General features: G+C 55.9%; 1 protein-coding gene across 4 annotated transcripts in view; it reads left to right on the forward strand.

The window, feature by feature from the left end:
• RNF213 (ring finger protein 213) overlaps positions 1-24,841 on the forward strand; it is a 103,636-nt gene that overhangs the window by 52,997 nt on the left and 25,798 nt on the right. For all 4 annotated transcript variants that reach the window (XR_015244349.1, XR_015244350.1, XR_015244351.1 and 1 more), the window contains 19 exons: positions 470-610; positions 740-904; positions 1,542-2,697; positions 2,970-3,163; positions 3,341-3,496; positions 4,576-8,196; positions 9,845-9,981; positions 10,378-10,473; positions 11,120-11,238; positions 12,518-12,637; positions 13,039-13,178; positions 13,397-13,541; positions 13,745-13,883; positions 16,492-16,683; positions 17,753-17,898; positions 19,309-19,463; positions 21,467-21,685; positions 22,045-22,226; positions 22,781-22,901. Coding sequence is in view for 1 of the 4 variants with exons in the window: in XM_086688243.1 (XP_086544369.1) it covers positions 470-610; positions 740-904; positions 1,542-2,697; positions 2,970-3,163; positions 3,341-3,496; positions 4,576-8,196; positions 9,845-9,981; positions 10,378-10,473; positions 11,120-11,238; positions 12,518-12,637; positions 13,039-13,178; positions 13,397-13,541; positions 13,745-13,883; positions 16,492-16,683; positions 17,753-17,898; positions 19,309-19,463; positions 21,467-21,685; positions 22,045-22,226; positions 22,781-22,901 (7,344 nt within the window). In the remaining 3 variants the exon portion in view is untranslated. The remainder of the gene's footprint in view (positions 1-469; positions 611-739; positions 905-1,541; positions 2,698-2,969; positions 3,164-3,340; positions 3,497-4,575; positions 8,197-9,844; positions 9,982-10,377; positions 10,474-11,119; positions 11,239-12,517; positions 12,638-13,038; positions 13,179-13,396; positions 13,542-13,744; positions 13,884-16,491; positions 16,684-17,752; positions 17,899-19,308; positions 19,464-21,466; positions 21,686-22,044; positions 22,227-22,780; positions 22,902-24,841) is intronic.

Genomic DNA, 24,841 nt, shown 5'->3' on the forward strand with positions numbered 1-24,841 from the left:
AAGGGGAAACAGAAGGACAGGTCGAGGCATCTCCGTTTCTACTGCTGGAAGCTTACTTGCCCACAAAACATCTCCGTCATCGTTTCTCCTTAGTGCTTCCGGTTGGACTTGGGGTCCCCAGAAGCACACGGAGAACGTAAGGCCACAGTGCCCTTGCTCCATCCGGCCTCACCCCCGCCTGGGGGCCCGGGAGAACCAAGCCTTCCCCCGTCCCGTCCACGTGCCCCCGCGTGCTAGCCAGGGCACACTGGCCACGGGTGGGGACACGGACAATCAGCCCGTTAGAAAAAAGGCAACACTGTGGGGCAGTGACCCGAGCAGGACAGGTGAGAGGACAGCGGGTGAGGAAAGCCTCACCCAGGGCGACTGCACTCCCAGCGGGACATGGGGAAGAGGGGCTTACACTGCGGGAGCAGAGGAGGGGGACCACGGGAAGAAGAGAAAGAAGGTGTCCCTCCTGTCCCAACAGTGTGACTCTGCCAGGAACTTAGAGTGGCTGAAAACGGTGAAGGAAAGTCACGGTTCAGTAGAGCTCACTTCCCTGTCTCTGGCAACGGCCATCAATGACAAAGGCTGCTATATCATCAGGGCCCCCGCAGATGGCCAAAAGGTGAGCCACCCCACGTCCCGGCACTGCTGTGACCTGTATGGGCTGCTGTCACTGGGGGGGGGGGGGGGGGGGAGGGGGGGGGCGTTCTGCCTCCAGAAAACCAGCTTCTGCACTGGCACTTGCCTCCAGATCTCCCCAGACACGGTTCTACAGTTATCCCTTCCCGAGAGCCACGGAGGCCGCGAGGAGACGCGAGACTTCTCTTTGGAGGAGCTCAAGGAGCTTTTGAACAAGCTGATGCTGATGTCTGGCAAGAAAGATCACAGCAATGTTCAAGTAGAGATATTTTCCAAGGTGAGGACTCTCACTGCCCGCGGGCCGGACAACTCAGGAGGGTCTGAGTTGGCATTAAGTGATAGGAGGCACTCCACTTTAAATCTTTGGGGGGGGGTGGGGGGGGACAGCGGGCCTGCAGAATGCAGGAACCCGAATTCAAGACGCCAAGAGATGTCTAAGCCATGACGGGCCCGTTCGGTCGGTGGTCCCGTCTTAAGGTGCGCAGGCTGAATGGTCTGTTAGTTCTGTGCGTCGCAGGGGAGACGGCCGGCGGAGGGGTCCCAGAAGGAGACTTCTGTTGCTTCGGTCGCTGTGAATCAGCAAGAACCCCCCAATACCAGAAGATTTAGATCGTAGCTCTTGGTCAAAATTAAAAGCGAACATACCGTTAAAGGAGTTTCCGTTTACGTAACAGCCCCTGGCCTCTGTCAAGGGTTTTTTCTTTCAAGGCTATTTGTACCTTATGCCAATAGCCTTTATCCTCAAGAGAGTCCCCTCGGGAGGCTGATTACGTAAAGAGGAGATAAGGCCTCCGCGGCGAGCCCCGCGTGTCCGAGGCCGCGCCGGGAAGCGTGCAAAGGCCCGAACCCGAGGGGTGCTTCCCCCTCGACTCCCGCGTCGCCCGTGACACGGCTCCCGCTTCTGTTCACCACAGGTGTTCTGCAACGTGCAGAGGCTCGTGGAGTCCTTCATAAACCTATACACTGCCGGGAACATGCTGTTCAGAAACTGGACGGCCCAGGTGCACTGCTCCCCTCGACACGGCGTCTCCATCCAGATGGACTTCCGCCTGGAGCCTGTGGTCCAGCTCAAGGGCAGCGGCTCGGTAGCAGAGCTCTTGGAGGCCGTCAGCAGGCAGCTGGAGCAGTTCCTGGACCGCTGGGAGGCCTTCGTGGCGGAGAAGCGGGCCAAGCACTTTTACCTCAACTACTACACCGCCGAGCAGCTGGTGTACCTGAGCACGGAGCTCAAGAAAGCGACGCCCAGCGACGCCGCCCTCACCATGCTGTCCTTCATCAAAGGCAACTGCACCCCGAAGGACGTCGCGAAGGCCCTCAGGGAGCCCCGCGGGGAGGCTGCCAGGCACGAGGAGAAGACGGTGATCCAGGGGCTGCAGGTGATGCTCCTGCGGGAGCTCAGCCTGGCGGGCAAGCTGAGGGCCGTCCTGGAGCAGTCGCTGGCGTGCATGAGCGCCTTCCTGCCCCACTGCCTGGACCTGGAGGCCCTCGGCCGATGCCTGGCCCTCCTGGGGTGGATGCGCGGGTGCCCCGTGGAGCGCCAGCTGCCCAAGGGCCTGCACGTCGGCCGGCCCAACCTCATCGTCTGCGGCCACTCCGAGGTCTTGCTGGCCGCGCTGGCCATCTACATGCACACCCCGCAGCAGCCCCTGCCCACCTTCGACGAGGTGCTGCTCTGCACCCCGGCAACCACCTTGGAGGAGGTGGCTCTGCTCCTGCGTCGCTGCTTGACCCCGGGCTCCCGGGGGCAGGGCGTCTACAGCCTGCTGTACGCAGACCTGCTGAGCTACGAGGTGGCCAGCCAGGCGGAGGCCCTCTTCCTGAGCCTGTGCTCACAGCCGCACCACGAGGACTTCCAGCTGGTGATGGTGTGCGACAGCGAGCGGGAGCACTGTCACCTGCCCTCCGCCTTCAGCCAGCACAAGGTCCTGGTCACCCCCCAGGCGCCCCTGCAGGACATCCAGGCCTACCTGGCGCAGCACTTCCAGGTCCCTGCGCACACGCCGTCGGCCGCCGACGTGTTCCGGGACCGGACGTGCGTGGGCATCGTGGCGTCCAAGCGCGCGGGCGTCGGTAATGACCGCTCCCGGGGTGGGCGGGCCCCTCGGGTCGCGGGGGCCATCTGACGGGCCCTTCCCCCTGCACCGGGGGGGGGGGGGGGCGGCTCGGATGGAGCCCTCTGTAGGCAGGGACACGGAGTCTCAGGGAGGTTTTGGCTCTCTGAGGTTGTGAATCGGGGCGATGGTTTGTTTCACCCGTTCCACATTTTGCACAGAGAAGCGACTTGCAACAAGTCTTCCTGGTCCACGGTCCTGCCGCCTGATTTCCATACTCTAACGTTTCAGGGAAGTCTCTCTATGTGGAGAGATTGCACAGCAAACTGAAGATGAAGCTCAGAGGAGAAAACGTGCCCCTTAAGGTCATCCGATTGATCGACCCTCAGGTGGATGAGAACCAAGTACTGAGTTCCCTCCTGCCTTTCTTGAAGGCCCGCTATCAGACCAGACCCATGATATTCCACTTTGATGTGACCTCTTCGGTAAGTGCCCCGGGGTCTTGGTCGCGCGGCCGCTTCGGGAAAGTCAGCGTCCTCTTCCCACGCGTATTGATACTCAGTATCACCGCGTCCAAGGACCGAGCACTACAGTCCCCGGGGCTGGGAGGACGGGCCGTCTTCTGTCTAAGCACTCCTACACCTGCGTGATTCTGTCTTTAGGTGCAGACCGGACTTTGGGTGTTCATTTTCAGACTCCTCATCCTGCAGTACTTAATGGATATAAATGGGAAAATGTGGCTCCGGAACCCGTGCCATTTATACATCATTGAAATCCTGGAAAGGACCCCAGCAATGCTCAAGACGCCTTCCAAACGGGTGTGTACCACAGGGCATTTTCACGTCTCTGCACCGGTACGCCCACTGCTCCCTTAGCGAAGCAGCTGAGCACGGTGTTAGTAAAGACAATTCAGTCTTTAAAATTATTTTTCTAATAATGTCTGGAATGAAAATACCGTCATCTGTTAGCAGTATCTTATGTTTGTTTTGTTCACTTCGGGATTCATGCTGTTGGCGTTAAATGCCAGCAGTGCTCGCAATGCAGTAAGTTCGTCTGCTGGACACGGTCCGTCTTTCTTAATGCCAGCCAAGATGGGAAGGAGGCTTTTGTCATGTACATTTCTTTTTTTGAGAGAGAGAGAGAGAGAGAGAGAGAGAGAGAGAGAGAGAGACAGCATGTGCAAACTGGGGAAGGGCAGGGAGAGAGGGAGAGCAAGAATCTCAAGCAGGCCCTATGCTCAGTGCAGAGCCCAACATGGGGCTCGATCCCACAACCCTGGGATCATGACCTGAGCTGGATGTTCAGCTGACTGAACCATCCAGGCGCCCCCTGTCGTGTACATTTCTAAACGAAAGGGTGGGCATCTTGCACACGCGTGTGCACGCGCACACACACGTGCTTAATAGAGATTTTGTTTCAGGGGGCGCCTGGGTGGCTCAGTCAGTTGAGCGCCCAACTTCAGCTCAGGTCATGATCTCACCGTTGGTGGGTTCGAGCCCCGCGTCGGGCTCTGTGCTGATGGCTCAGAGCCTGGAGCCTGCTTCAGATTCTGTGTCTCCTTCTCTCTGTGTTCCTCCCCTGCTCGTGCTCTGTTTCTCTCCCTCTCTCTCTCTCTCTCTCTCTCTCTCAAAAATAAATAAAGATTAAAAAAAAATTTAGAGATTCTGTTTCAAGAAGTCGGGTAGAAAAGACTTAGCAGCTGAGAAGGTAAGTTCCCACGATGCCTCAGCATACAAAAGAAAGCAGTCTCGTGTACAAAGGAGGCTGCGGAAATCAGTTGACGCAAAGTAGTTGCTCATAAAGGCCCGTCTGGTGCAGACCGCGTGAAGGGTTAAGGTGCAGAACGATGGTTCGGAAAATGGAGCCATACGCGTTTTCTTTGTGTCCCCCTTTCCAGAGTACGCACGGCCCCCAGTTCAGTTTTCTCGACATCTTCCCAAGAGTCACCTGCCGGCCTCCCAAGGAAGTGATCGATATGGAGCTGAATCCCGAGGAGAACTCCAGAGATCCGGGGATGGACCAGGGCGTGTTCCAAAGCGAGACTTTCCAGAGGCCTTACCAGTATCTGAGACGGTTCCACCAGAAAGAAAACCTGGACTCGTTCCTGTACCAAGAAGGCTGTGTGGAAGGCACCCCTACGGAATGCCTGCAGTATTTCCTGATCTACTGCGGGGTGATAGATCCATCGTGGTCAGAGCTCCGGAACTTTGCCGGGTTCCTCAATTACCAGCTCCGAGATTGCGAGGGTTCCCTCTTCTGCAACCCAGACGTAACTGGAGACACGCTGGGGGGCTTCAAGAACTTTGTGGTCACCTTCATGATCTTCATGGCAAGAGATTTCGCCACACCAACCCTTCACACGTCCGACCAAAGCCCCGGGAGGTACGCGGTCCCCATGGATGGGGTCAGGGAAGAAGATCTCGCCCCTTTCACTCTCCGGAGGAGGTGGGAGTCCGAGCCTCACCCGTACGTGTTCTTCAACGGCGACCACACGTCCATGACATTCATAGGCTTCCACATCCAGCCCAACCAGAACGGCAGCCTTGACGCGGTGGATCTCTCCAGCAGGACAGTCATCAAGAAAGACGTCATGGCGATGGAACTGTACCGGGGGCTGTCACTCCAGAGGGTGCCCTTCAACGTTGACTTTGACCAGCTGCCCAGGCATGAGAAACTGGAAAGGCTGTGCCTGGCATTAGGGATCCAGTGGCCCACGGACCCCGATGAAACCTATGAGCTCACCATGGACAACATGCTTAAGATCCTTGCCATCGAGATGCGGTTCCGGTGTGGGATCCCCGTTATCATCATGGGGGAGACCGGCTGCGGGAAAACCAGACTCATTAAGTTCCTCAGCGACCTGCGGCGTGGGAGCACCCAAGCTGAAACCATGAAGTTGGTCAAGGTCCACGGAGGAACGACGGCAGAGATGATCTACTCCAAAGTCCGGGAGGCCGAGGAACTCGCTGTCTTCAACAAGGAGCAGCATCAGCTGGGCACCATCTTGTTTTTCGATGAAGCCAACACAACGGAAGCCATAAGCTGCATCAAGGAAGTCCTGTGCGATCGTACCGTGAACGGCCAGCCCCTGGCCAAGGACTCGGGCCTGCACATCATAGCCGCCTGCAACCCTTACCGGAAGCACTCGCAGGAGATGATCAGCCGTTTGGAGGCGGCCGGTTTGGGGTACAGGGTCCGCTCGGAGGACACGGCGGAGAAGCTTGGCTCCACCCCTCTCCGGCAGCTGGTGTACCGGGTCCACGCTCTGCCGCCGAGCCTCATCCCCCTGGTGTGGGACTTCGGCCAGCTGAATAACACCGCCGAGAAGCTCTATATCCAGCAGATCGTGCAGAGGACGGTGGACTCCGTCGGGGTGGACGAAGCCCAGATCCGGGCCATCACGGAGGTGCTTTCCGCCTCGCAGAGCTTCATGAGGAAGAGAGGAAACGAGTGTGGCTTTGTCAGCCTCAGGGACGTGGAGCGCTGTGTCCGAGTCTTCATGTGGTTTTGCGAGCACCGCGTGATGCTCCTGTCCCAGCTGCACGCCTTCCTCTGCAGGGCCAACGTGGACCAAAGCGGCTTCGAGAGAGATCCCGTCCTCTGGTCCCTGGTGCTGGCCCTCGGGGTGTGCTATCACGCCTCCTTAGAACAGAAGGAGTCCTATTGGAAGACCATCTGCAGGCTCTTTCCGGAACCCTACAGCGACAGCAAGGTCGTCCTGGAGGAGATCACTCGAACGCAGGATCTCTTCCTGGATGGCGTGTCTTTGCGCAAAACCATCGCCAGGAACTCGGCTTTGAAAGAGAACGTCTTCATGATGGTCATCTGCATCGAGCTGAAGATTCCTCTCTTCCTGGTGGGGAAGCCCGGCAGCTCTAAATCTCTTGCCAAGACCATTGTGGCGGATGCCATGCAAGGCCCGGCGGCCCACTCAGACCTCTTCCGCAACCTGAAGCAGGTCCACCTGGTGTCGTTCCAGTGCAGCCCCCACTCCACCCCGCAGGGCATCATAAGCACCTTCAAGCAGTGCGCCCGCTTCCAGCAGGGCAAGGACCTGCAGGAGTACGTGTCCGTGGTGGTGTTGGACGAGGTGGGGCTGGCCGAGGACTCGCCCAAGATGCCCCTGAAGGCGCTGCACCCGCTGCTGGAGTACGGCTGCATCGAAGACCATCCTGCCCCCCACCAAAAGGTTGGCTTCGTAGGCATTTCCAACTGGGCCCTGGACCCCGCCAAGATGAACCGGGGCATCTTTGTGTCGCGCGGCAGTCCCAGCAAGAAGGAGCTCATGGAGAGCGCCAAGGGTATCTGCTCCTCGGAGCCCCTGGTTCAACAGAGAGTGCAGGGCTTCTTTGCGCCCTTTGCCAGAGCCTATGAAACGGTGTGCAGGAAGCAAGACAAGGAGTTCTTCGGGCTCCGCGACTACTACAGCCTCATCAAGATGGTCTTCGCCAGGGCGAAGGCTTCTGATAAAGAGCCTTCCCCGCAAGACATCGCGCAGGCCGTCCTCCGCAACTTCAGCGGCAAAGACGACATCCACGCGCTGGACATTTTTATGGCCGCCTTGCCCGAGGCGAAGTGCTCAGAGGCGGTCAGCACCATACAGCTGATCGAGCAGAACATGTGCGGCCGCCTCCAGAAGGCGGCGGGCGGGGAGCCGGACGAGGCCGAGTCCCGCTACCTGCTCGTGCTGACCAGAAACTACGCGGCCCTCCAGGTCCTGCAGCAAATGTTCTTCAGGGACGACCAGCAGCCGGAGATCATTTTCGGCTCCAGCTTTCCCCGGGACCAGGAGTACACCCAGATCTGCAGGAACATCAACCGGGTGAAGATCTGCATGGAGACCGGCAAGACGGTGGTGCTGCTCAACCTCCAGAGCCTCTACGAGAGCCTGTACGACGCGCTCAACCAGTACTACGTCTACCTGGGAGGCCAGAAGTACGTGGACCTCGGGCTGGGGACCCATCGGGTCAAGTGCCGGGTCCACCCCGACTTCCGGTTGATCGTCATCGAGGAGAAAGACGTCGTCTACAAACAGTTCCCCATCCCTCTCATCAACCGGCTGGAGAAGCACTACCTGGACATCAACACCGTTCTGGAGAAATGGCAGAGAAGGGTCGTGGAGGAGCTCAAGGCCTGGGTGGAGAGGTTCGTGGATGTGAAAGCTCCGCACTTTGCAGGCGGACACAGATACAGCCCTTCCGAAGTCTTCGTCGGGTACCACTCGGACGCTTGTGCCTCTGTGGTGCTGCAGGTCACGGAGAGGCTAGGCCGCGGGGCCTTGACCGACGAACTTTACCAGAGGGTGTGCGAGGAGGCCAAGTCGATACTGCTGGGCTGTGCCACGCCGGACGCCGTGGTCCGCCTGGGCGCTTCCTCCCTGGGCCTGTTCACCGCCCAGGCGCTGTCTCGGGAGTACTATCACACGCAGCAGCACAGCTCCTTTGCGGACTTCCTCCGGGCCCAGCTGCGCACGGCGGACCCCGAGCACCACCTGGAACGCCGCATCGTCTTCACGGAGGTGATTGTCTCGCTACGCTTTTACCCTGGTCCCCTTTCACCCCAGAGGCCTTGGATCCCTAGGGTCCAGAATTCAGGACTCCTTTCAAGGCAGCGCATAGGAGGGGCGCCTGGGGGGGCTCGGTCGGTTGGGCGTCCGACTTCGGCTCGGGTCACGATCTCGCGGTCCGTGAGTTCGAGCCCCGCGTCGGGCTCTGTGCCGACAGCTCGGAGCCTGGAGCCTGTTTCGGATTCTGGGTCTCCCTCTCTCTCTCTGCCCCTCCCTCTCTCATGCTCTGTCTCCCTCCCTCTCTGTCAAAACTAAGTAAACGTTAAAAAAAAAAAAATTACAAAAAAAAAAAAAAAGGCAGTGCCTAGGAATCATAGATGGCTACGTTGAGACTCCGCTTTCTCTCCGTGGAGTGTGAGAGACCCAAATCCTCAAAAAAGTTCAAGCCAAGCGAGTCTCGAGTGCCTGCTTCCGCGCAGTCCTCTGCGTGGAGGGTAACGCTGTGGACAACGTTCGCTTCAGCAAATGAAGGGACGCCTTCCAGTACCGGGCTGAGGGCACTGAGAATATAGACGTGCGTTGGCACGCTTCTCGGCCTCGGTCAGCATACAGCGTGAGACTTGTGAGCAGGTGCCATGGATATCGTAAGACAGTGCTATCCGTGGAGGCAGAAGGGGGCGACGCAGATCAGGGTATGAGGTCAGAGGACCCGCCAGCCGATCGTGACGTGTGGCTGGGACAGTAGTACAGGCCACCTACTTGAGCCGAGCTGTCAAGGGGTGAAATCGCTCCAGGGACTGGTCGCTGTGCAGCGTGAGGTTCGAGGACGAAGGACCGAGAGGTGGGGTTGAGATGCCGTTGGAGAGACTTCACAGCGGGTCTTACCAGCGGTGCCGATGAGGGGTCTGCCGTAGAGACGGGAGAGATGGCAGAACTCTTGTCGAGATGGGTCCCATTGCCTGGGACGGGGAGGGAGAAGGCCCGAGGGAAGAGCGTCGCAGAAAAGATAGGCCAGTCGGGAGGCTGCTGGGCCAGTTTAGTCCGAGAGAGGAGCACGTGGGACAGAATGGAGAAATAGTCCAGATATCAGTTGGCAGAGCTAGGGGCTGATTCTTTTGGGGGGGGCCGTGGAAGACAGAGGCGTCTAGGGATGGTTCCCCAGATCGTGCTCTGGATGCCTGGAGGCTCGGACAGTCACAGTCCGGGAATGAGCAACAAACAAGTATTGGTGGTAAGTGCCATCCAGGGCACACCTTGCTGCCCCCTGTGACATCCAGGCGGCGACGTGTGTCTGGACGATTGCAGCAAGACTGAGGGAGAAATGGCGGGGGCGTTGAGCCCTGAGCAATCGTCAGAATTTCCATTAGGGGCCACACACGGAGAGCTGCTCCAAGGAGACTTGAAGGCACCTAGGGAACAGGATGAGTCTTCTCTCTAGAACGTTTCGATCCCATGGGTTCTGTGTGCCTCAACGCTGCCTCGTTTTTAAAATCTCCTCTGGGTTTGGGTTCTTTTCTGTGTACCAACTAACTCCACAACGCATGCTGGAGCCCATGGAAGGTATTTGTTCAACACCCTCACGTTTCTGGGACTTAACCCAGCAGACCTGTAAACCTTCCCTTGAATTCTAGCCAGTAACTTGCGTTTCCTGACTTTGTAGATCACCACTTTCTCCAGACTGCTGACCAACCGTGACTGCGAAGTTTTGCAATCAGAAGGAGGGGACGGAGCTCTGAAGCCCATGATCCTGTCTCTGCAGCAGTTTGACACCGAGGGCTCATTCCTCAGAGAAGTCCAGTGAGGCTCCCGCCTTCCCTCCCTGTCCCCTCTGCCCCCAGCCCTGACTGCTCTGTCCTTCACTCACAGGGCTGCAGGGACCATCGGGCTGTCACCAGCCCTGGCTCGTGACCGCGGGAGCCACATGACCGAAAAGGGTGCTTGTTGCATTCTTCCAGTGCCCCCTCGTCTCTGCTGCCTCTGCACAGGCATCCTTCTTGGGGGGTGGAGGGAAGCATCCTCTCGTCTCATCAGGGAAGCATTTCCCCGGGTTTACATGCCCTCCCCTGGCTTGTCCGCTCACACAGAGGAGATCCTCACCCGAGGCACTCGTTCTCGGTCGTCTTCTGCATCCCATCAGTCTGGGGGAGTTTCATCGCCCGTTTCTAAGGACGGATAACTTCCTTTTTCCTCCAGAAACTGCTTAACTGATGCAGCCAGGTGTAAAATCCTCATTATCCAAACCAGTTTTGAAGACGGAGTCCACAGCGCTCAGCTCATTGCCTCAGCTAAGTATGTGTTTGTTATTTTTCTCAGAAACTACCCAGAAAGCCCAAATTTTATTCAGGGGTTCCTAAAGAATTTCTCCCCGGAAATTTAGCCTACAGAGAAGGCTAAAACCAGGCAACAGTGGTAGAATGCCAAGAAGTATAAATGATAGAATATTAGCAGGATATGAAAGACTATCCTAGAGGGGCCCCCGTGTGGCTCAGCTGGTTAAGCGTCCGACTTCGGCTCAGGTCATGATCTCAAAGTTCGTGGGTTTGAGCCCCTTGTGGGGCTCTGTGCTGACAGCTCAGAGCCTGGAGCCTACTTCCGATTCTGTGTCTCCCTCTCTCTGGAGCTCCCTGCTAACGCTGTGTCTCTGTCTCTCAAAAATAAACATTAGAAAGGAAGGGAGGGAGGGAGGGAGGGAGGGAGGAAGGAAGGATGGAAAGAGGGAGGGAGGGAGGAAGGAAGGAAGGAAGGAAGGAAGGAAGGAAGGAAGGAAGGAAGGGGGGGAGAGAGGGAAAGAAAGCAAGATAAGAAGACTTAAGATTGAACCTGACCGCTCACAGGAGCGGTCAGCCGCTTCCACAACGTTGCCTTTGTCTGTCTGTCTGTTTGTTTGTTTGTTTTGTTTTGACTTGTTCGTCCTTCCTTGCTTGTTTTAAAACAGGTATTCTGCTATAAACGAAATCAACAAGATACAAGGGAATCAGGGCTGCATCTTGGTCTATTTCATCACGAAACTGTCCCGGATAGAGAGTGGAGCGTCCTACGTGGGATTCCACGGGGGTAGGCTGAAAATGGCAGCAAATAACGCTTATTTAGATAATGTGCAGAGTTGCTCCTGATTTGCTCCCGTGGCGTACAAGCCTGGGATCCGAGCACCGGTGTTGATCTCAACGAGATTCGTTTCGGATGCAATTAAATTTCTTAACCCCGGGTTATTGCAGGAAACACGCGTGTCTGGGCTGGCTGCTACAGTGTGCAGGACTCCCTTACTGACTGGTAGATAAGCACCAGTGTTTTCTTTTAATAGTGTCTTTAATCGTGTCTTTAATCATGTCTTTTATTACACGGGTAGCCTAGAGAAGGCACTCCCAACTGGCATTGTTCTGGAAGCACTGATACTTAATGCCAGGTTCTGGCGGGGGGCAGGGAATGCTATCTTAAGCCTCTCTGTTTTTTCTGAGGAATGGGTCACCAATTATTTCACACATAAGAAAGTTGGTATTCTAGAAACTGGCAAGTGACAGTTTACTTTAAGAATGTCGTAGATAACGGGGGGTAAATCTTGCCAGTTTCCCACACCCCTTTTCTAGCTGTGATGGGGCAAGATTACTAAAAAATGTAAAAAGAATCAAAAACCAGGGCGCCTCGGTGGCTTAGTTGGTTAAACATCCAACTCTTGGTTTCGGCTCAGGTCGTGATCTCAGGGTTTGTGAGTTCAAGCCCCACATTGGGCTCTGCTCTGACAGCACAGAGCCTGCTTGGGATTCTCTCTCTCCTCCTCCCCTGCTCGTGCACTCTCTGTCTCTCTCAAAATAAATCAATAAACTTAAAAAAAAAAAAAGAATTAAAAACCTTCAGATACCCTTTACAAAAAGGCAGATCTTTCCATTCTTATGAGTGATGTTTATGTTACAGTTATTGAAATAGATAGCAGGGTCAGGTGGCTTCTGTGTGTGAACCAGAGTCACTAAAGGGTGACTAAGGGGACTAAAGGGTACAAACCATTCAGCAATAGGTGTATTTAAAAAAATTTTTTTTTAATCTTTATTTTTGAGAGAGAGAGAGCACAAGCAAGAGAGAGGCAGAGAGAGAGGGAGACACAGAATCCAAAGCAGGCTCCAGGCTCTGTGCTGTCAGCACAGAGCCCGACGCGGGGCTCAAACTCACGGACCGTGAGATCACGACCCGAGCCGCCGTCGGATGCTTAACCAACTGGGCCCCCCAACACCCCTGAGCAGCTGCGAATTTAAACATCAGGACCTGTGGTGTGTCCCTGCTTGTGGCCAAGAGGACACCAGGAAAAGCATGGGGACGTTCTCAGTGGCTTCATTCCTCACAGGGCTGTGGCAGTCTGTGCACATTGACGACCTGTGCAAGTCCACGGTCATGGTTTCGGATGTGACTAGATTGCAGGATGTGACCATCAGCCAGCTGTTTAAACCAGAAGGGGACTCCGAGTGTAAGTCAGGAGGAAGCCTTTGGGGCCGTAGGTGGGACAGTACAAGTGGTGGCCGGGAGCACGGAGGAGCGGGGAGGTCCCCATTGAGTCCCCGCACCTGCCCCGACGGGGGGGGGGGGGGGGGCAAGTCCCAGGACACCTTCCTCTGCTTCCAAGGCCAGGCGCAGGTCAGCGTGTCCTAGTGGACACATCGGGCTGTGAAATGGGGCCTGTGGTGCATGTCAGACTCTGGTCGCCAGCACCCTGTGTCAGCCGTGTGAGCCCATGACAGGAGGGCAGGTTGGTGCCGGTGGAGCCCGGCCCGTGTGACCCACTGCGGGGGTGAGGGACCAGGGAGGCCTGCGGGCAAGAGCCCGAGTGCACCTCCCTTTCTCCGCGGCTTGATCACACTTCTGTTGCAGTGGAGACGGGACACGGGGCCGGTGACAGCCTGGAGGAACCGATGGAAACCGAGGCTGTGGGGTCAGAGGAGGCGCCAGGGGTGGACCTGGGGACAGAAGGCTCGACGGCGACGGGCAACGCTGAGCAGGGCGGAAGCCATGTGAGTTCTGGCTCTTTCTAGTTCTGGGGCCTCCCGGGACGCGGGCCTACCCCACAGGCTGTCCCCTCCTGTCTCCCGGAGTCGAGGCCCTGGGCCAGGGCGGGATCTGACCGTGCTGAATCCCCGGGGGGACCCGCGGCCCCTGACAGCGACTCTCGAGGGATTGGGGGGTGGTGGGGTGGGGCGGGGAGGCCTGACTGTCCCCGTGACACACACAGATCATGGACACCACCAGCCTGCTGAGGAGCTGCATACAGAGTGCCGTGGGCACGCTCCGCGACCAGGATGGCCGCCAGCGCAGCATGCGGAGAGTGGAGATCCTTCTCGGCCTCCTAGACGAGGACGACGACGACGAGGTCAAAGGTATGGGGCCCCACGGGCGGCACGGGGGAGCGCGACCGTTGCCCCCGTGGCCCCAGGGCTCGCAGGGGCCGCGGGTGCAGCAGGGACCTCGGTGCAGCTCCCAAATCTCGCCCGAGACCCTGGGGTCACTGGACGTCCATCAGAGCCCCCCGCTCGATGCCCGTGGGGGATGCCCAAGGCACATGCCCTCTGCTTTTCTGCAGCCGCGTTCTTGCGGGCATCCAAGGCGCGCCTCTACATGCTCCTAAAGCAGCAGGAAGACCAGTCCCTGTTCAACATGAAGGAGTGGGTGACCCGGGAGGCCTCGAATCAGGACGCTCTGCAGGAGGCAGGCACATTCAGGTACTGGGCCGCAGCGGGGGGGTGGCTCGGTGTGGCAGTGGGACACGAGCGTCCCGGCCGCGGACGGCTCGCCCGCGCGCCTCGTCTGCAAGCTCCGTGCGGTTCAGAGCGGTCCCTGTTTTCCCCAAAGGGGGCAGAATGGTCTGGGTGGAGGTCAGATGGGGTTTGCTAGACTCTGGTCTCCTTTTCTGTGTGTGCACGTTTTGTCGTAAGAACAGCACCCAACTTAACAAAAGTAGAATGTGTGTCCCCGCAGGGTGTTAACCCCGACCAGCGTGGTCGTCCGTGGAAATGGCTGCTGTTTTAGGTTACGGGGAAGGGGACAGGCAGGGAAGGAAGGGGAATGGTTTTCTCAGGCCTGCTGCTTAGTCGAAGTCATTTGATGATACAAACGTCGGGTCCGGGAGTATTCATGTATCACCCGTGGTCCTTTTTCCATAAAACCTGGACCCTTTTCTCAGGACTAAGTCAAGACACCTGGTGTTCTGGAGGGAGGCGGGACACGGTGGGTCCCACAGGGAAGGTCCAGCCGCCCCGAGTCGGCAGGGTCCTCTTAGGCTGGTCACACATCCTCGTGCCCTGGCTCCTCACTTCTGAAGGAACGTTCGGCTCCTCTGGTCTCATACGGGTCCGGTCTTCCCCAGCCGTGATCGGCATGGCCTCGGGACCCTGCCTCTGTGTGATGGGCTGGCGGGAAATGTGGGAGCCCCCAGAGTTCCTGCTGCTGGTTTCGTTGCTGTGGGGGGCAGTTCCTGCTTCTGTGTTTTTCTTTACTTACCCTTAGTTTGTTTCCCACTTAGGCTTTCTGAGTAAGGAATTTTATAAGATCAGATATTAATCTAGATCATTTTCCTTGGTTACACCTTACAGATATTATATTTTTACTTTTTTAACGTTTCTTAATTTTCGACAGAGAGAGAGAGAGAGAGAGCGAGCGAGCAGGGAGAGGCAGAGAGAGAGGGAGACACAGAATGGGAAGCAGGCCCCAGGCTCCGAGCTGTCAGCACAGAGCCTGATGTGGACCCAGGGCTTGAACTCACAAACGGTGAGATCGTGACCTGAGCCAAAGTCGGACTGAGGCACCCAGGCTCCCCACCCCCCTTACAGATATTATTAAATATTTAACTTCATGTCAGTAATCCTTAAAATCTGTATTTTTGGTTTCCCCTTCACACCGCCCCTCCAGCAGCCAGACTCCCCACACTCGGCAGGTGTCCAGAGCGGTGTGTGGGGCCCCTCCTTGTCACTGCTCTGCTGTTGGGTGTATTGAGACTGGCCCACCCCTCAGCAGTTGCCGGGGGTGTCTGAACACCCCTGCATGGGGTGGTCAGACCACAGCTGTAACTCACCTGTGTCGGGTGTCAGGTGGGCTTTGGAGCCTACTAGTTCACTCTCACAAGCCTCTGGGGGCCACTCTGTTTACCGTCCATGTACTGGGGACCTTAGTCACTTCCCTTCTTGCGATTAAAGTCCAAATCTTTGGGGCGCCTGGGTGACTCAGTCGGTTGAACATCCGACTTCGGCTCGGGTCATGATCTCTCAGTCCGTGAGTTCGAGCCCCGCGTCGGGCTCTGTGCCGCCAGCTCGGAGCCTGGAGCCTGCTTGGGATTCTGTGTCTCCCTCTCTCTCTGACCCTCCCCCGCTTTCCCTCCCCCCGCCACCCCCACCCCCCCCCCGCAAATAAATAAACATTAAAAAATAAATCCAAGTCATTTTAGTCTTGGTTTTCCCCCATGCCCGAAGCCTGCATACCCGTCCAGGTACACCTTCCCCTCTCCCCCCACTGCCGGCTTCTACATTTCATCCTGTGGTTTCCTACGCTTTTTCTACTTAGGCATTTTTTTCTGTAAATCAAGTGCTCTCTTGACTGTTAGCGTGCTTCGTTTCCTCCCTAGACGCTTGTGAAATCTCCACAGGTCCCCGCACGCTGCGTACTTCCATTTTTTACAATGGAACCTGACTTTTTCTCCCCAACATTAACTACTTGGTAGTAGGTTCCTTGCAGGGTATTATAGAGTTTATGATCACGCATAAACATCGTTATAACAGCGAAGTACAACAGCGTTAACAGAAGCAGGGAAACGTGTGTACGTATGTAAACCCTTTTGGATCCAATGTCCACAGACATGAATAAAACCATGTTTTAGAGAAGCGTGTACTTTCCTGTTTAACTTGACCCCCAACACACTTATTTTGGCCTGTGCTTTATCATTTTCTCCCTGCAACTGTTGTTTGTTTTTTCTTAAAGTAACTTTTTTTTCCCCCAAATGAATGTGGTCCCTGTTTTCTGTAGAGAGCCTTTACTTGGTTTGGGGAAATAGCTATATAACAAAACACAACAGATGCTGCTTGGAAACTGATTCGACGTAGAATTAAGGTCCATTCCCATCCCGTCTCCAATCCGTTTCTGCCTGTGAACTTTTCTTCGGGTACCTAAAAACGATGCCAGTTTCCATGTGTTGCCAGAGCTGTGGTGTTGCATCGATAGACCAGGTGTCTCGTGACCAACGAACCGAATGTCAACAGAATGGAGCCCCCTCCCCCCCACCCCCCACCGTGCTCCGTGCTTGCCGAGCTGGCACGCGGTCTCCTCTCTCCCCCACTGCAGGCAGACCCTCTGGAAACGGGTCCAGGGTGTGGTGACCCCCCTCCTGGCGAGCATGGTGTCCGTCCTCGACATAGACAGCAATCTTGAGCTACTGATCAGGCCAGACTCTCCATCCTGGACAAGAGATCTTTGGATGTTTATTTTCCGTGACATCAAGCTTCTGAACATTCCTCTTGTGACAAATGATATGAGGTGAATAAGAGAGGGGTGTGTGTGTGTGTGTGTGTGTGTGTGTGTGTGTGTGTGTGTGTGTGTTAGTGAAGGGAAAAAACCGTAAGGCAGGTGCAGTCTTAACATGCTCATCCAAGTAGTTGATGAGGTGTATGTATCGACATTGGAATCACATTTATTTTAGATGCTGGATCTGGGGCGCCTGGGTGGCTCAGTCATTTGAGTGTCCCACTGTTGATTGCGCTCAGGTCATGATCTCGAGGTTCGTGGGATCGAGCCCTAAGTCGGGCTGTGAGCGCTGAGCACGGAGCCTGCTTAAGATTCTCTCTCCTTCCGCCGCTGCCCCACTCACAAGTGCACGCACTGTCTCTAAAATTAAAAATTAAGAAATTAAATGTCAGGTCTGTTTGCAGCCTAAGGGCGATGGCATCGCTGTAACAAACGGGTTCTTGAAAGTTCTGAGAATTCCTTGTTTCACTCCCCTTCCTCATGGCCCTGCTTTCAGAGCACCACCCCAGGTACAACTGCCAGCTTGGGCCTCATCCGGACTGGCGAGGCTGTGCTTCGGAGAGCCCTTGGATCAGTCAGCTCTCCCTGCCCCTCATTCCGTGACGGCACCCGCATACCCCGCCCCGGGCCTGCCCTTGCACAGCTCACTCTCAGCCGGCCTCCCAGCAGTTTCCTCTTTGGCTATCAGGGGCTTCGCTTTTGGAGTGTGGGTGAACAAAGAATATTCGAGTACGTAGGATCCTGGATCTCGAGTGGAAACACTTACTTAGACGACCGGGCACTGTCGACCCTGAGGGAAAGGGTCGCCTCCGACACGCCAGGTTCTGTGTCGAAGGTGGACGGCGAGGAGAGGTCCAGGCACCGCACGGCCCGGTTCTGCCCCAGCCTTTGGGCAGCCTGCTTGACTTCCCAGCCTTGTTTCATTGTTGTCTGTGAAACAGATGACCTAGGGACGCGCTTGAGTGCATTTATAACGGAAGCCCTGAGCTGTGATCTGGGCCAGGCTTTTAGGCACCTGTGCTGTTGAGCGTGGCATCAGAGGTGGGTCTTGTGTCGTGAGCAACCCCTTGTCTGCCTGCAGAGCTAAGAGTGAGGTGCCCTACATCATGGTGCAGAACTACATGACCCTTCCGGAGGACATCTCCAACGACGTCCCGTTTGGCTGGAGAATCAAAGGGTATCTGGAGGAGCTGTGGGTCCAGGCTCAGTACATCACCGGAGCTGAAGGTGAGCCCCCGAGGATGCTGGGAAACGGGACCATGTGCTGGCTCCCTGTCGTAAGTAGGCCATTCCCATTCGGAACCTTCTAGGCAGTTCGGGCATCAGGACTCGGGAGACAGCCCGAGCTGAGCCCTTCCCAACAGTGTCAGCGACGTAAGCGAAGTTCTGTCCACACCGCGCGGTCAGTGTCCTCGGAGTCATGTGGCTCCTTGCTCTGCCGTCACAGGTCAAGCAGGCCTGGCCATAGGCATATCCCGGGAAAACCAGGAGTCACGCATCCTTGGGAAAAGTCATCTTTCCATCTTTCATGCACGAAGTAGACTTTTCAAAGTTTACTCATAGTATTGCCTTTAAAGAAGCCAGGTCAGGGGCGCCTGGGTGGCTCAGTCGGTTAAGCGTCCGACTTTGGCTCAGGTCATGATCTCACGGCTCGTGAGTTCGAGCCCCGCGTCGGGCTCTGTGCTGACCGCTCAGAGTCTGGAGCCTGCTTCGGATTCTGTGTCTCCCTCTCTCTCTCTGCCCCTCCCCCGTTCATCCTCTGTCTCTCTCTGTCTCAAAAGTAAATAAACGTTAAAAAAAAATAAAAAACAAAAAAAACAATGTGTTAAAGAAGCCAGGTCAAGGGCGCCTGGGTGGCTCAGTCGGTTAGGTGTCCAATTTCAGCTCCAGGTCATGATCTCGCCGTCCATGAGTTCGAGCCCCACGTCGGGCTCTGGGCTGACAGCTCAGAGCCTGGAGCCTGCTTCGAATTCTGTGTCTCCCTCTTTCTCTGCCCCTCCCCTGCTCACGCTCTGCCTCTCTCTCTCTCTCTCTCTAAAATACGTAAACATGAAAAAAAAGTAGGTCCAGATACCTGAAGACGAACTTACTTGTCTAGGTAAGCATTCTGCAATGTTTTCAGAGTAAGTTGAAGCCGTCTGTGTCCTGAGGAAGGAGTATTTCCTTTTCGAGGCTGTGCCCGTACTGCCCCTGCTTTCCTGTGATAGCGTGTGGCCTGCGGGCTGGCACTCGTCCCCTGGAGGCAGATCTTCCTGGTGTGAGCAGCGTGTGACCCCCAGCCCCCGAAGAGCAGCCCCCTCATTGGTGACCCACTCAGACCCTGGGATTCCCGAAGCATGACATGATTTGCTAGACATAAAACCTGTTCTGTCTGCGGTCGTCTTATCCCTTTGGGGCCAACTAGGCTGGTGGTGACTGAAGCTGAGTATGTATTCTGCCTTCGTTTCCGTTATCTCGCGGGAAAGGCGTCCGAAGTGTCTAGAAACGGCCGTTAAATCATGCGGCTTACTCCCGTTTGCCGAGAGCTGCCCTTCAGCAGAGCCTTGTCCTTGCCCGGGGGACGCTGGGGTTCTGACCGCAGGCCAGGAGACACGCCTCAGGCTCTCCCTCTGCGCCCTTCTCTGCTCTGCTCTGCAGGACTGTTGAAGAAGTTAGTGGAAATCTTTCAGCAGACCTCTCTGGGCAGGTTTCTCGCTCAGCTCAGCGCAGAACAGCAGGAAGAACTCTTTGTATGCTACATAAAGGACTTCCTCCTCTTGACGATGAGAGTGTCCACGTGGGAAGAACTGAGGGTAAGTGCTCACTCTGGGGCAGGGGAGGGGGCCACTGGTGTCCGTGCGGCTGGGCCGCACTGTCCCTCCACCCTCAGCCCCCTGTCCGGGGCCCCCTGCGTCACGGGCTTTCCATTCACGCCAGGAAGACCTCCAGTGTCCCTGTAACACCTTTTTGTTTTTTATTTACTTTACTTTATTATTTTTTTAACACCTTCTTTTCGGGGCGCCTGTGGGGCTCAGTCAGTTAAGCGTCCAACTTCGGCTCAGGTCATCATCTCGCCGTTCGTGGGTTCGAGCCCCACGTCGGTCAGGCTCTGTGCTGACAGCTCGGAGCCTGGAGCCTGCTTTGGATCCTGTGTCTCCCTGTCTCTCTGCCCCTCCCCCACTCATGCTCTGTCTATCTCTCTCTCAAAAATAATAAACATTAAAAAAAATAAATAACACCTTCTTTTCAAATGTGGAGTCTCTCTTGAAGAAAATTAGGTAAATATTTAACTGGCCACTACAGGTAATAACTAACTGAAATTTCAGTGGAAATTAGGACACTTCTGATTACCTACTGGGTTCACACTTGAGAGTATGTAAAAAAGGAAAGTGACCCATTTAAGGACAACATACTTATCACCAGCGTGATTAAGGGCTAACAAAATATGCTTAGGAACCCCGGAGGGGCCTGGCGGGCTCTGTCAGGGGAGCATATGACTCTTGATCTCAGGGTCGTGAGTTCAAACCCCATGTTGGGTGTAGAGATTACTTAAAAAAGTAAATAAAATATTCTTAGGAATCAATAAGAAAGTTTCCTAATTTTAAAAACTAGATGAAAGTTATAAACCAAGTATTAATAAAATAATTATGCAGAGATCCACAAAACAGAAAAACTGGCCAGCCTCACTGATAAGTCAACAATACCTGATCGGTTTTTAGGTTTTAGGTTCTTGCCCATGTGGCGAGACTGTTTGTTTTTTTTTTTGATGTTTATTTATTTTTGAGAGAGAGACAGACAGACAGAGCATGAGCAGGGGAGGGGCAGAGAGAGATGGAGACAGAATCCGAAGCAGACTCCAGGCTCCGAGCCGTCAGCACAGAGCCCGATGCAGGGCTCGAACCCACAAATCATGAGATCATGACCTGAGCCAAAGTCAGATACTTAACTGACTGAACCACCCAGGTGCCTCTGAAGACCTCTTTTCTTTTTTTTTTAATTTTTTTAACATTTATTTATCTATCTCTGAGAGACAGAGCATGAATAGGAGAGGGGCAGAGAGAGAGGGAGACACAGAATCTGAAGCAGGCTCCAGACTCTGAGCTGTCAGCACAGAGCCCAATGCGGGGCTCGAACTCACGAGCCTCGAGATTATGACCTGAGCCACAGTCGGATGCTTAACTGACTGAGCCACCCAGGCGCCCCAAGACTGGTTTTTAACTGGACCCAGAAGCACCCCCCGTTACAGATGGTGTTGTGAACCAGCATATGCTTCTGGAAAAGTCCGAGGGGTTGTATTGAGAGCCTTAGAAAATCTGAAGTGGTGTCTCTGTCCCGGGCGTGTTACCAGATGCGGACAAACATTTTATCCACAAGAATGTTCTTTCCAGCTTTGTTTCTTAAAATGGCAAAAAAAAAAAAAAAAAAAAGGAAACAATTTAATTGTCCATAATTAAAGGCCAGACAAGTTAAGTGACAGCTGTTTGATTGGTGACTGGTTGTTTTAATGGACGCACATGTTCACAGTGAGGGTCTCCCAACATAATTAACGACAAGAGAAATGTTCACAATGTGATGTTAAGTGGGGAAAAGAATCAGACATACACCATGGTCATGATCTGGGGACAAAACGGGGACAAGGTATAGATAAGAAAATGCCTAGACAGGGTGACACCAAGACGTACCCAGGGACCGTCACAGTGTGTGTGGTTTTTAAGTTTCCCTTGTGTCATTTTTGAGCGGTCGGGATTTTCCACCGTCAAAACATAGCTTTTGTTTTGCTTTCCAGTTTACGCTAAAAGCTTGCTTCTCGTCCCAGATTTTGCAGGTGGCGCTGTGGTCCTGCATCTGTCAGCTGCAAGCACAGAGGCCACAGGAAAGGTTCTCCTTACCGTGGGTGCACGTGGCTTATCAGCATTTCCGGAGCCGGCTGCAGAACTTTTCCCGAATCGTGACCACCTACCCCCAAGTCCTACAGATGTTACTCTACAACGTCGTGGGAACCGTAAGGAACGACAGACTGGACGGACCCGAGCTGGTATGGCCTCTCCCGGGTTCGTTTGTGTTCACGGTCTGGGCTTGGCCTTCCTGGGGCAGGTGGGGGGCAGGTGGGGGGTGCTTCTGTGGCCGCCCGGGACGGGAAGCTCCAGGAGCCGTGTTCTGCCTGGGAGACCCCTTCCCGGGGCCGTATGCCCGGTTAACACACACACGTTAGGAACGCATCTGACCAATGCTTCCTACATCCCGGGGCAAGAGGGGAGTAGGCGACGAGCCTGGAACAGAAGAACACGGGCTCACAACCTGGACCTCTGGGCTTAGGATGTTAGAGCAGCCACAGGGGGCGCTGCTTAGTCAGGGGTTTGTTCTCTGTCCACCCGCCCCCCCACCTTCCGCCAGACTCTGGATGCATTTGCAGCGATGGCCTGCACGGAGATGCTGACAAGAGACATCCTGAAGCCCAGCCCCCAGGCTTGGCTGCAGATGGTGAAGAACCTGTCCATGCCGCTAGAGCTCCTGTGCTCGGACGGGTACCTGCAGACCTGCGGGGAGATGGCCAGAGATGTCATCAGGGAGGTCAGGTGAGGCCAGGAGCCCGGCCCCCACCAGCCCCTTCCCCACGGGCTCATGGGGTCCTCTTGCCACAGAAGAGGGTCCTCTCTTAATGTCCGCTGAGTCTCCTTCACCGCCAGGTATCATGCGGACGCTGGAGACGAAACAGACAAAAGGGCATTCAGGGAGCCCCGCTGGGGGCGGGGGGCATGGAAAGGGGAGCAGCAGAGCCTACGGTCCCCGCAGTCCCCGCAGGAGAAGTGCTGGCAGAGGGGAGCAGCAGGAAGGGGCCCTGGGTGGGCGGCAGGGCCGCGGGGAGGAGACAAGCAGTCAGGGTAGGCGTCCCGCGGGGGCACATCCCGTGCCGGCCTTCCAGGGTGAGGCGGGACTCCTGACCCTGAGTCTGCGGGAGGGCATGGGGGACATGAAGGTGACTGGGGGCAGGAGCACGCCTCAAAGGGCTCCTCCTGGAATCTTCCGTCCGCCTTCACCTCATCCCTGTCTCGGATCCCTCCCTGCACCTTTAACCTGGGGTCTCAGGCGCTATTGTCCCAGCCCAGTGACCAACCACCTGCTCTTACAGAACCCAGTGGAACCGCATTTTCCCCGTGGCCCTGTTCGTGGAGCACGTGCTCCTGGGGATCGAGAGCCAGATCCCCGAGCTGTGCGAGCTGGTGACCGAGTATGTCTTCCTACTGAACAAGGTGAGCTCGGGCTCGGCAGGCGCACTTTCCGGGGACGCGGGAGCTCCCGGCCTAACCTGCCGTCACCCGCGGGGTGAGCGTCCTTCCTGCTCTCTGCCCGTCTTACCTGGGAGCGCAGCAGGGCGCGCTTCCTCCGCGGCGGCTGTCAAGCCTGTGTGTTTGCTATCTCCGTGGCCACGCGCTTAGCGGAAGGTGATCTCTGCCTCCGTTACCCCGGGAGCTTTGCGCGAACGCACCTAATGGTGTCAGCTGTCCAGGCTTTGACGTGCAGGCCGCACGCTCCGAGGAGGGCGGGTATCGGTGGTGGAAACGAAACGCGAGCTGACGTGCCTCTCGTAGGACAGTGGGAGCCTCGGCAGTCGGGGCCGCGGGCCGCTCCCCGGGTCGGGTGTCCCTGCTCCTGCGTGCTGTCCCTTTGTCGTCCTCACCATACAACCTCCACCGTGTGCTCTGAGAAGGCTGTTCCTGCTGTCGCCACGGGCCGTTTTAAGAGCACGGCCCAGAATGTGTCCACCCGCTTGAGGTCGCAGCTCGCCGTCCTGAGCGTAGTCACAGCCCCACCTGGCCGCCAAGGAGGCGGAGAAGCCCCTAGTCCGGACTCCCACAGCCCGGTAGAACCTGGAGGCCGTTTTCAGGGAGGGAAGAGTGGAGAAAGAACTCTAGAAAACGCTGGCCTCTGCCACCCTGACGGCGGGACAGGCACACATGACTCCCTTCTTCCCGCACAGAGGCCAGTCCCGTGGGGCCCCTAATGGCCAGGTGACCGGCTGGCTAAGAGATGAGTCATCCGGCCCCTGCACACCAGTGTGCACGCACTCAGGCATCGTCAGGCCCGGCCTGTGGGGTGATGTTCCCCAGAAACGTAGTGGGCTTCTGGCTGGCTTTCCAGTGAGATCCACGCGTGAGTGACCCCGGCTAGAGGTCTTCGCTCATTCATTTTCACACCTGAAGGCTCTTGGGTCTATGGCCTCAGGCGATGCTTGTCCCCTCCAAGGACAGCCTTGAGCCCACTCGCGTTGCCTGGAAGGCTGGCTCCTGTGGTCTGCCCGGAAGAAAGTCTTAACCGGAAAGGCAAGGGGCCTCCACCCTTCTCTTCTAGTGAGGCCGCCCTGGAGTTGGCCTGTGCCGAGAGTCAGCAGAGCCTCCCACAGGACTCTGGTAAAAGCTGCAGGAGGGTGGATATTCTGAGTTTTCTCAGTTCTGATAGAAAGGACGGGTGGGTGGGTGGATAGGTGTAGGTACATAGGTAGCTAGGTATAGATAGATACGTACTAGATGAATAATAGATAGATGATAGGTAGATCGATACTACGTAGATAATAGATGATTGATAGATAGATAATAGATACGGGGAGGGAGGGAGTTCTCTTGCTCTGTGATCCGCCTTCCACGGTGTCACGGATGACAGTCTCACCGGATGTTTTGCTGACTTTCCAGTCTGTAACACTCTATCCTTACCATCCACCGTCCAACCACTAGACCGCTGCCATTTTTTTTTTTTTACTGTGGGAAGATACACATCACATAAAATTTGCCACTGTAACCATCTGTAGGCCTACAGTCAAGTGGCGCTGATTGATTCACACTGTTGCACAACCATTCCCCACTCTCTGTCTCCAGAACTCTTCTGTCTCGCAAGACTGAAACTCTGCCCCCATTGAGCACCAACTCCTGGTTCCCACCCCGCCCCGCCCCCCCCCGGGCCCTGGCGCCCACCATCCTCCTTTCTGTCTATGGTTCTGAGAACTCTAGGGACCTCACAGAAGGCGAACCCTATGCCATCTGTCCTTTGGGGACGGGCCGATGTCACTCTGCATGTCCTCAGGGCCCACCGTGTTGTAGCAGGTGTCGGGACCGTCCTTTATAAGCTGATAATATCCCATTGCGTGGATGGACATAGTTTGTTAATCCAGTCATCCCCTGATGGACCCTTGGGCTGC

The sequence above is a fragment of the Puma concolor genome, chromosome E1 (genome assembly GCF_028749965.1).
Source record: "Puma concolor isolate L17-30 chromosome E1, mPumCon1.1.hap2, whole genome shotgun sequence".
Lineage (NCBI taxonomy): Eukaryota > Metazoa > Chordata > Mammalia > Carnivora > Felidae > Puma > Puma concolor.